General features: G+C 33.3%; 1 protein-coding gene across 4 annotated transcripts; it reads right to left on the reverse strand.

Moving 5' to 3' along the window:
* Positions 1–1,912: 1,912 nt before the first annotated feature.
* On the reverse strand, positions 1,913–10,979 carry LOC148273728 (putative maleylacetoacetate isomerase 2). 4 transcript variants are annotated; one of them, XM_088238282.1, is made up of 5 exons: positions 10,869–10,979; positions 8,925–9,099; positions 7,924–8,045; positions 6,770–6,990; positions 1,913–2,824 (listed from the first exon to the last, which is right to left on the reverse strand). In XM_088238282.1, the coding sequence occupies exons 1-5, from the start codon at positions 10,917–10,919 to the stop codon at positions 2,695–2,697; spliced, it is 699 nt and encodes a 232-aa protein (XP_088094408.1). In that variant the 5' UTR covers positions 10,920–10,979; the 3' UTR covers positions 1,913–2,694. The 4 variants fall into 4 exon arrangements, with proteins under 4 accessions (XP_088094408.1, XP_088094409.1, XP_088094410.1 ...); XM_088238283.1 differs by having other exon boundaries at positions 10,579–10,915; XM_088238284.1 differs by lacking the exon at positions 10,869–10,979 and adding an exon at positions 10,364–10,457.
* Positions 10,980–11,992: the final 1,013 nt, after the last annotated feature.

The raw sequence follows: 11,992 nt of genomic DNA on the forward strand, positions 1-11,992 counted from the left end.
TTTCCAAGAAAACACGTTTTAACGATTTCAAAGTACATTTTATCGAAATTGCTAAAAGCGGTATTTACACTAACTTTTTACTAATAAATTGAGTATTATACCTACGAAATGTAATCATCATCTTTCCATGTCCGCTACCTAGTTGGCAATGGTTCACAAAGATCCTCCAGGCATCTCGGTCGGCTGCCAGCTCCTGTGCATCCTCACAAGTCAGGCTTGCATCTCGTAGTTGTGACATGAACAACCAACATAATTAGCAGTGGAGGTCTAAGACGTCAATTAAAATACACATTTGGTCATGATATTCACAACTACAATACGCGTAACTCGGGTAATCTTTATGTATCCAAGTTTTGCTCAATGAAATTCGGCAAAAGGTTTCTGGAAAATATTGGCCATTCCGAATTTAATAAACTGCTCGATGAGCTAAAACACGAAAAGCGAATAGCACATCCAAAAGTGTCGCAATTAAAAAATATTACTTAAATCTTTTTAATAGTAATAGTTATTAATGTAATTTATATAGATGTGTAAAGTTGTGTTTTATTTTTCTAATATTGTGTTTTTTTACTATTTCGGATGTATTAACCATGTATGATACTATGTATTGTCACCAAAATCTTTTCTTTTTACGTACGGTACCAAATTGAACTTACAGGTACAAATTTTAAAAATTATCGTACCTGTAAAAATAAAGAATGAGGCAAAAGACAACAATAAAATATTATTTGATTTTGTTAACGTTTTGCCAATTAACAAACAGTGTCAATATAAGATAGTGACAGATCACTTCCTCGATTGCAATTTTAAATCCAAAATAAACCACCAGATCATGACCCGACAAGTATCGGCACAGCAGCTGATGGTACCACGACAGAAAAACTACTAGGTGACAGAACAATGGGTAGTGTAGTACCAAAACTGTACAATTTAATACCAGCTGAAAATCGTGAAGAAAAAAACCTAATTTCATTTAAAAAAATAGTCAAAAAATTATTAAACAGCAAGTGAAACTTAAGTGTATAAATATATCTTATTCTTTAATTATTATTTAACTATGTACTTACTTATAAATTAAAAAAAAAAAAAATGTAATGTAACCCGCAGACAAGCTTCGGCTTTGCGGGAACAAAAATACAATTTTGTATGTTATTTACTTGTTAAAATGAATAAAACTTAATAAAAAATATAAAAAAATGAGTTTTTTTTAATAACTCCTGGGAGTATAATATTATATGTTATATTAATAAATAAAAAAAATTTAAAAATATTGGTTTCGTCAGAACACTAATTACGTATACTAACATGCGAATCGCGTTGTGGTCCAATTCCACTCTACCCCAACTTGATTCCTAGTTAGTGAGTCATTTACAACTCGTTGAAAATGGCCCTTAAAGCGAAATATTTGAGTAAATCATAAGAACGCAAATATTTATTTTTCCTTAAAAAAAATATCTCACACTTTCACCATAGCCATCATCCCACTTTCCCCACCCAATAGTGCATAGGTCACTGTATTTTAGCAACCTTTATAAAACTTCCTACTTCCTCCTGGCTGTATGTCCTAGTCAGACCTCCTAGTCGAACTAGAAGATTTCTTGTTTTTTTTACGGCCGGTTGCCACCTGACACCGAGACAGTAACCTCTCTTGCTAACTTGGGCTTAGGATGCCACCATTGACTGTTGTTTCTCCGTTGCCATCATCAACACAACGTCCTGCTCAACGCCACTGTCTCCCAACAGCCCATGTCCTGAAATATATCCGGGTGGCCTGAGAGACGGTTTGTGCCCCTTCCTCCTGTTCTGCCGCATATATAAATGCACGTATAATTAATATATTTGTAGAATTTTGGTATATTAGGGTTGGTTGGAGTTCCTACCTCAGTTAGAGATTGACAGAGAAGACACGAGGTTGCTGTTTAATACGTATTTATTACATGGCGAATAAGATACATCACTTGGTTGTGTAGAACGAGCGTAGCGGCGATGATGGGTTGAAGAGACTGCACTTGAACTACATGCTGGAACTGTGTGACGTCGTCGAGCTGGACTGACTGACTAAACTGAACTGATTAGGCCGACTGACTGGCGTTGCCACGCCCTGAGGTCTCTTTATAGGCGACGTTCCTTTGTAGTTCATTTCTTCATGGTAAGGACGATGTTAATGTACTGCAGAACAATGCCCCCGATTTCATGTGCGATACTGTTAGAGTTGCTGTATTGTATTCTATAGAAAATGATGACATTTCTTTCTTTGGTCATCACACTATTTCGGGTGAAACGTTTTAGCATGTGTGTGTCATTGATTATGGACTATGAACCCTACATATTATATAAAATGAACATAAATTATTTTATAAAATAAAAACAAACAAAAAATAAAACCTGCAGATGAGCCTTAGCTTTGTAGGAACAAAAATACGATATTGAGTTTTGAGATAATTTTTGAAAAATATTTTTTTAAATAAAAATTTTTAAAAAAGTTTTGTTAAGAAACTTAGAAGGTTAAAAAATTCAACACTATTTTTTTCTTTTTATATTTTTATTCAAAGTAATAAAAAGCAATCCTTTTTTAAATGATTGAAAGGGGGAATAAACCTTCTTTTATTAGAAATTAATAATTAGAAATCTCAGATATAATAAAAACATCATTAGACAATTCAATCGATTCCAAATAATCGATACATAACATATTTATGATTGATTAGTTCTCGGTGGACAATCGGGTTGTACGTCAGGATGGGTTAAGAAGAAAGATGGTTCACGTTCCAACTTCTCATTAATTTTGCTTAGCGTAGGGTACGGAGACAAATCAACCTTAAATCTGAAATAAATAAAAAATATATTTTTATGTTTACCATAGAATAGAAAATATATACATATATATACATATAGTTGGATCACTTTAAGGGCGCTGTACAATTAATAAATATCCCAGTACGTTTTGCAGCTACAGAGCGCATGGTTGGTTGGGATTTTAGTTCCTCGTTTTCAATTAAGATCAATCAAAAATTATAACAAATAGGAGCTAGATTACAGGACGTCTTGCAGCTACAGAGCGCATAGACAGTTAGAAATTTAGCCCCCATTTACACATTTTAAAAATTGACAAATAAATTTAGTGTTTTAATTATATTTAAAAAAACAAAAAATATGAACAATAAAAAGGAGTAAGATTACAACACGTATTGCAGCTAAGCGCATAGACGATTGGAATTCTAGACCCCATTTACAAAATTTAAGTATTTTAAAGTTGATATATGAAAGCTAGATAACCAATCATCGTGCAGCTACAAAGCGCATGGACGAGTGGAATTCCAGCAAAGTTAAAACAATATCAATAAATTTATAAAAAATAGAGCATAGTAGTAAATTGGTCAAGTGTTCATGCCAAGAAGTAAGCAATAAAAAACTAAATAAATCAAACTCTGTTTCAACTCCATGGTTAACAAAGGGAGATAGATGTCCGAAGAGAAGCTTTTGTAGACAGTGGGTAGATACCGTCGCCATGTGGCCCGCTGGCTGCTAGATAATTTCTGGAAACGCACGTGTATAGTACTATTATGCCTTTTGTTCCAACGACTTGGTGTCCTGTGACATATGTATGTTTGTTTACGTTGCATTTGTTTTTTTAAATATTTTTATTTATTTATTAATTCAAAAACCCCCTTAAGGTTATATTATGAGGTCTAGTCATGATATGTCTCGTCTGGTTAGTGTGCTCATCGTGGGCTGATTGATTTAAATTTCCCTCCAGTGTAATTTTTAAGAAATAAGATGCCGAACCGGAGTCGTGAATAACATGGATCGTGCAGCGAAATTGAAATGGCAGTGGGCAGGACACGCGGCGAGGCGGAATGATGGCAGGCGGACAGCGGACACCCAGAATAATAAAGTTGGTTAGTTAATAAAGATGGGTCGACGACATTGCCTCTATTGCCGGGGAAACTTGGATGATGAAAGCAGGCGATAGGAAGGAATGGAGACGTTTGGAAGAGGCCGCCGTTTAGCAGCGGAGAGCATAAGGCTGAAGAAGAAAGAAGAAGAAGGTAAGTCATAATAGTGTCCAAGTCCATTGTATTATTGCGTATAATTTTTTACTGTCCTACATTTTTGTCTTTGCTTTTTTAATATGGGAGTGTTGTTGTTGTTGTCTGGTACTATATTTGTGTATGTCAGATGGTTAATGGTATGTCACCGTCTTGTAATAAATTAATAAAATTGTACTGAGATATAATTTTTCAATTAACTGCGGCATTTATAATTTTATTTTTAATTTTTGACAGCTTGTGAGGGAATTTCAGGCTTAACCATTTTTTTGTTTATATAATTCGTGTACATTCAAATTTAAAAAAAATTACAATGATAAAATCGATTTATTTTTTATTATTTATAAAGAGTGATTTTGATGGGTTGACATTTCTTTAAAAGTTCTTTTTCAGTCGAAGGGGTCAGGAAGGGTTAGTTGTATGTTAGTTTAATTATTTTGTTTTTTGTTTTTTGGTCTTTGTATCCTTGCTATGTCTGTCTAGTTCCAAATTTTACATTTTTCAGTGAATTTATATCATCTGATACATGAGAGCAAGGGGATGAGTCCTACGCTTCAGGTGCTAGTCCAGGAAAAATAAAATATTTCAGTAAAAAAAACTTTAAAATCGATTTTCCACATCCACCTTGGCGAACTCATCAACCACTAGGCAACTTGATAGTCTTGTCTTCACTCAATTTCCTTATTCAAGATTTTTACCTGAGAGCAGCCATCGAGTTGAAAACACTTATCTAGACACTTCAAATACAAAAAAATATATTCACTTTTTTGTATGCGGCCTTTTTGCTAAAAGGAATATCACTCAGCCAATCAAAAAACAGACAGGTCAAAAGAAAAAAAAAGGTTTCAGCTCTTTACTTTTCAGCTTTTTACTTTACGTTTCAGCTCATTTACTTCACAAAAATCAACAGATAGAAGAGTTGAGGAATGTCGATGTTCGAACATAGGCTGAATAGTGAATGTTACACAGTGTGTTTAGGTGTAGGTAGGAGAACTTTTGGTTTGATCAAATATTTTAAGAATTTGATTTTATCTTCTGTGAGTGAACATTGGAAGAAATCGTGGTTTGGTTCACCGATGTCCTGACCACATTCACAATATGGAGAAGTTACACATTTTATTTTAAAGATATTGGCCATGAGTGAATGGCCAGATCTAAAACGACAAATGGTTTGAATATATTTATATTTTAATTTATTTCAACAGAGAGGGAAAACATTTTCGAGAAGGGATTATGGAAGTCTAGGCATTTACAGGGCTTATGACCTGTCATTGGCTTGTTTATGCCTAGACTTCCGTATTCACTTCTCAAAAATGTTTTCCCTCTCTGTTGAAATAAATTTAAATATGAATTACTCCCTAGGGAGGAAATCCAGCCAGTCTGTAAGCATTTGGACATACTCAAACATTGAAAAATTGCACCGTAATCTTTGCCAGGGGAGGTCACGTTCCGTGAGCTCCGTTAGTGAAAAATTTACAAACAGCGTTATTAGTGTTAAGTTTGTGTTATATATAGAAAGTTGAAACTCGGCAATATTTGTTCCGTGTTTCAGGCAGAACTCTTTGCGATCGGAGAAGCCCTGGTCTATGTTTTGAAGAAGCCACCAAACAGATGGAAGAAAATAATGATCCTGACAGATTGCAAATCTGGAGTCCATGCAATAACTGATCGAAATTCGGTCAACCCTATTGTAATGGACATAAGAACAGATATCCAGAATCTACGATGCAGACACCAGGACGTGTACATCGGCTGGATACGAGGACACTGCGGAATCCTTGGCAACGAAAAGGCTGACGAAAAGGCTCGGGAGGCTACGCTTAAGAAAACAGCCCCCGATTTCACCGACTTTCCGCTCAGTTTTGCCAAAAGGAAAATAAGAAGCAGGACCCTTCAACTCTGGAACGATCGCTATTTGAGTGAGACAACCGGAAGTGTAACTAAAATGTTTTTCCCTACAATTTTTCATGCCTATGATTTCAGAAAAATGCAAAATGCTGGCTACGAGCTCACCCAGATGCTTACGGGTCATGGTGACTTCATGAGCTACCTGCATCGCTTCAAGCTCTCAGAGATCGACAGCTGCCCATGCGACGATGGAACTCCTCAAGATGTCCCTCACCTGTTGATGCATTGCCCCTTTTTCAGCTTTCAAAGACAACAGCTGGAGGCGCGATGCAGAGGCCTGGGTGAAGATCTATGCGACATCCCATCGGTGATAAGTAATAAAGAACTCACACGAGAGGTAGTACGAGTATCATACATGATAATATAGCGCAGGAAATTGGTTAAAATAAACCAAAGTGGGGAACAAAATGCCGAACACTCCTCTAGTGGAATGGAAGGCCTGTTGATTGCTGCCAACAGGCCGGCTTCTCCTGGAGAGTTTTAAGTGGTTTCCTCTCCACGTGAGCAAATGCTGAGAAGTTCCTGAGTAGCCCACATTAATATATCCCTCCTGATCCCAATAGTTTAGATAAATTTTAAGATATTTAATTGCAGAAAAATCCACCTTTTGAAATATAAACCTTGTATATTATATATAAGGTAAATAATAAAGCAACTCTCATATAAAAAAAAAAAAATTTAAAAAAAACATTGAAAAATATGTTTAAATTGTTAATATAAATAAATAAACAAATTGTTCGCTAAGACTTGGACAGACACAACCGTGTTACAAAGTATGAAAAATAAATGCTTAATTTGTTGACCTCACTTACTTTTTAGCATTGTATATTTGTGGACACAGGGCTATATCCGCAATAGTGATCCTGTTACCGACGCAGTACTCTCCGGAAGTCCTTCTAGTGATGTTTTCTATGGCAGCCAAACCTCTGCTGATCCAGAATTGAGTAAATTTCAAAAATACCTTCTCATCGCTTAGAACGGGTGATTGCTTTAAACCGATATTTTGAAGAGGTTGTATTCCTGATGCGATTATCTGTAATCACATAGAATACAAATAAATTATTATACTTTCTCATGTTTTATATTGCACGTGATATATTGAACAATAGATGTGCTGAAAAATCCTTCTGGCGATGATGCTGTAACAACGTGTTACATTAAGCAAAAGACAAAATGTTGAGTGTCATAAGCCCTGTAAACACCTAGACTTCCATATTCCCTTCTCAATAATGTTTTCCCTCTCTGTTGCAATAGATTTAAATATGAATAACTCCCTAGGGAGGGAAATCCAGCCAGTCTGCAAGCATTTGGACATACTCATACATTTTTGAATTAATTTTCATATTGAATTGAAATTAATTTTCATATTGAATTAAAATTAATATAAAGAATTAATTTATATGTTAATTCTTCATATTAATTTTAAAATACCCTTGTGATGTATAGACAATAAAAAACAGCTTATTTAGCAAAATAGGTAGTGTCCACTTTACTAAAAGTTGTCTCTGCTGAGTATTTATTTTATACTATTTTCAATATGAAAAATAATGAGTATTAGCGAATGTGGCGATAATCTATGTGGTAAAACATTTCAAACAATGTTACTAAATATTTTTTTATATAACCACTTACAAACGTTTTTATGTCTACCGGTTTCGAGACGTACCTGTCTAACCGGCTGTGGTGAAAATATGTAGTGGGATTTGCATGCTAGTATAATTATTATCCTGGTGAGGAGAGACAAATATGCCTTGAAACTGGTACATAAAAAGACATTTAAAAAAATCAGTAAGTGGTTTTATACAAATATTTAATAATACTTATCGGTTTATGTTAAAATTTGCATGTTTTGTTTCTTATTATTACTATTTTTTTTTGTGTAAAAAAAATTTTTTAATTCGTTATTTGTAATGCTATGTAAAAGCCCAATGGGCATAAATAGAATACATGAAATGAATGAACTTACCAAGCTTATTTCACTAGCCCTTGCCCGGCTTATTTTATCTAAGGGATAAAGGGGATATCTTCCGGGATAGTTCTCTTCCAGGTAATTCATTATATTTATAGATTCTACCAATGTGTTATTATCTTCAGATCATGGAAAGAACAAAAAATATATATTTAAGTTGTAATCGTTACATAAATACTTAGAAAACGATGTGACAGTGCAGGAAATCACAAATATTATAAAATTTGTGAAAAAAAGTTTGCAAAAAAGAGGTACCACTAAATCTACAAAAATGAAAATGGTCTAACTCAAATCTATCCTATATTATATGACAACACAGAAATCTGGACCTAGAGAAATAGAAACCGGAGGAAATAATGATAGCGTAGAGTGTTGTGGATACCATGGGCAGCCCATAGAACTAATGTTTCTATAAACCAAGAATCAAGTATTGAACAGCGTCTTTCATCCACTGTGCGAATTCTCAGGTACTTTGGCCATGTTATGAGGCGAAGAGATAACAATGAAAAATCAGTGGCACAGGGACGAGCAGAGTAAATGCAGTCTCGCGGAAGAAGTCGGACAGACTTGGTGGCAGAAACGACGTGCATCTTTCTTCAGGAAGCCTCCAGAAGCCCTGAAGACAGAATCAAATGGAGGCAGATCCTGACAATACGCTGCCAATGTGACCGCGACTGCTCTGCCAACAGTAAACGACTAAGAAGAAGAATTCAAAACCTAGAAATCTCCTTTAAATTTATATTTGATTCTTTTTCGAGTTTCATATTGTAATTTTACATCATTTGTTTTCATTTTGCTTATTAAAACATTTATCTTGCAGGGGGATCTTCGGACTGCTGAATGTATATTTCTAGAATCATTGTCTAAAAACAAGTGGCATGATTTCATTTTTTTTTTATAAAATTCATCATCTGTCACATAAAATGCATAAATATAGAAATTACTGTTTGTTTCTAATATTTCATTCCTATTGACAGTAGTGAAAGTTTATTTATTACCGATTATTAAGGCAGGAACCTTTTGCAAAGGATTAATTTTCTTAAAATCCTCCTCTAAATGCTGCTTCTTCTTGAAAATGTCAACTGTACGAATTTCATAATCAATTTCTTTCAGATGCAAAGCAATTCTTACTCTCCAAGAGCAAGAACTTCTCCAGAACGAATATAGTATTGGCTGAAACAAAAGAATTTCTTCTACACATATATACACATTTTTGATAATATAATTAAGTTATATTTAAAAATAAAAAAAACAAATTGATTAAAAAATATTAATTCCTAACTGTTTATAGTTAATGCAGTAGCATCCATATTCCCATAGTTCATAATTATTATTTCTGTGTTACTCAGTACTACAGAAACAATTCTGCTAGCAACCATTTTTTTTATTGAGCTTGAAAATTGTGGCTCATTATCTATTTATTTAATAAATAGAATTTTATTTACAAATGAAACAGCAGTTGCAGTGCAATTAAAGTATTTTTTATCACACACAACTACATTATAAGTATATTATTTCTGCCTAGCATCACGTCTGATCGTTGCTTCGGGAAAGTTTTGTAAATACTGTTTTCTTAGTCTGTCAGTGTAAATACACATCATTGTGTTTTAATTTGTATCCATATTATAAAAGTATTGTAATTTAAATAGAGAAATAAATAATTTACTTTACCCACTTTACCCCAACTTGATTCCATTTTCTAATAGTGAGTTATTTACAACTCGTTGAAAATGGCCCTCAAAATTAAATATTTGGGTAAATCATAAGAACGCAAATATTTCTTTTTCTTTCAAAAAAAAAAAAATATATATTTATTATTAATCGATCAATCCACTATCAATATTTTCACATAAGAAAGGGTAATTAAGTATGTTTGCACTAGAACTGTCTACATTTCATAAAACACTATAAAAGTATATCAATCTAAAATCAGTAGATTACGAAATAAAAATAAACACAATACATATTATCAAAATTATCAATAGCGAATGATAAGAGTAGGGAACTAACAAGGAGGGGTCGTGTCATCGACCAATTAGAGAGTCGAAATCTCTGGTCGATGGGTTGTGTGATACAAATGTAAATTGCTTCATAGGGTACCTAGTTTTTTTTTCTCTTTTCATGTGTTAGATTAGCTTATTCTTTTATAATGTTTAATAGGTAGCTAGTTATTCACTTTTGAATGGTTTGAAAAATTACTTCAACTTTTTCTAAATGTATCTTATTTCTATTCCACCGTGACAATATTTTTACATGGGCACATTATCTGACAGGCAGGTATGTGGCAGGTATCTAATAAAAATAACGCTTGGATTTTCAAATTATTTTTTTCCCGTTAAAACAGTAAACATTTTTTTTTTAAACATGGCAGCAAAACCAAATAACAACTCAAACCATTTTGTAAATAGTATTTAGTACCTATGAACTAAGTACCTACCTGTAATAGTTAATTATTATTATGTCATAAAACGTAAGTCATAAAAAATATGTAATTTGCGATCATAACCTAACTGTTTCCAATTTGACATAACGTTACTTATCAGCTGTCAAATTCCACTGCTAGTCACGTCAACTTTTAAAGTTGTTTAAACAAACTATTTAAATAATGTGTGTTTGGAATAAAATAATAATGTTTAGTAAAATAACAATTACCTGAGACATTTTTGAGAGATTCGGTCACCAACTACGAAACTTCCACTTTAAATAATGAAGATTCGTTATAATTTAATCTAATGTACTATCGTTGGACTTTGGTACTGATCAGCATAATACAATATACAGTACAAAATGTATTTATTCCGGTTTCGAGTGTGTATAAACACCTAACAAATACAGCTATGTTTACCAATGATTTTACACAAATGACATATAATATTGATTATCTTAAACGTTTTTACAAATGTTTTAATTGGCGTAAAGGCGAAGTAATAAAAATTGTATACCTCGCTCCTCAGTATATCACTGTTCTTTTTATAGTTCGTAGGTATGTACATTTATGTTATCAGTTTGTACATATTAGGTATTTACTCTATACTGAGTAAAATTCACAGATCATTTGATTTACTTATTTACATCAGGTATTTTGCCAAAAACTGTCATCATTTTTTTCTCATCAACTGATTTTAGAATCAATTAAATATTTTTACCATCTTCCACTGAGGTATAATTAAATAGAGAATAATAGATAAGAGAAAATAAATACATAATTCTGATATTCTGAATGAATTCGGTTTATTTGTCCCTGATAATTATCTTTGACAAAGGCAGCACAGGTTGTTCTACCTACCACGATGCAGAACCAACCTGCCAATGGTTATGCCGGTAGGTAGAGCAATCGTATCGCCTCGGATTTCGATATATTTCATGACGGTGGGATTACCTCAGGAGGGCAAATTCAAAATTGTAATAAGTATGTATGTCAATTTTACATGACAATTTACTTTCTTTTTCTCTTTTCTGTTAAATAAATCTGATATATATATTTTGTAATGTGTTGAGAATTAATTGGATACTCTGTAATGTTCTCAGTGTAACTAAAAATAAATAAATGAAATGAAATGCTGCTTCATAGAACGATAGGTTCAAATTATGTTCTAAAAATGAGCATTGGCGCGTCATGCCTAGGGCTGCCATATTTTTCTAGGGCCTCGTCGGGACATTCTGGGATGGGGAGATGTATTAACTGAAAAGGCAATTATTAAAAATATAACAGAAAGGTTTTTCATTCATTTTATGTGGTGCTTCTTCCGAAAGAAGCATTACTTGCCATATTTTTTAATGGCTTAAAATCAACCTAATACTGCAATATGATTCTACAGTCACTTCACTGGGCCAGCGTCTGTAATATTACTTTTTCGAGTATGGCTTTATGAGCTTTATGAATCGAAAATAAGAACAATAGAGGAAAGAGTGTTGTGCATAGTTAGTGCTACAGACTGGCAGATGGAATAAATACTTATTTCTTGTCACGCGAGAGGGACATCAAGTTTATTTATATTTATAAGAGCCTATAAAATGAGTGTGTATTTACATATAATTTATTTTTTGCATAAAATCAAACAACATA

The sequence above is a fragment of the Micrasema longulum genome, unplaced genomic scaffold (genome assembly GCF_059751315.1).
Source record: "Micrasema longulum isolate JH-2025_06_02 unplaced genomic scaffold, ASM5975131v1 h1tg001854l, whole genome shotgun sequence".
Classification (NCBI taxonomy): Eukaryota; Metazoa; Arthropoda; class Insecta; order Trichoptera; family Brachycentridae; genus Micrasema; species Micrasema longulum.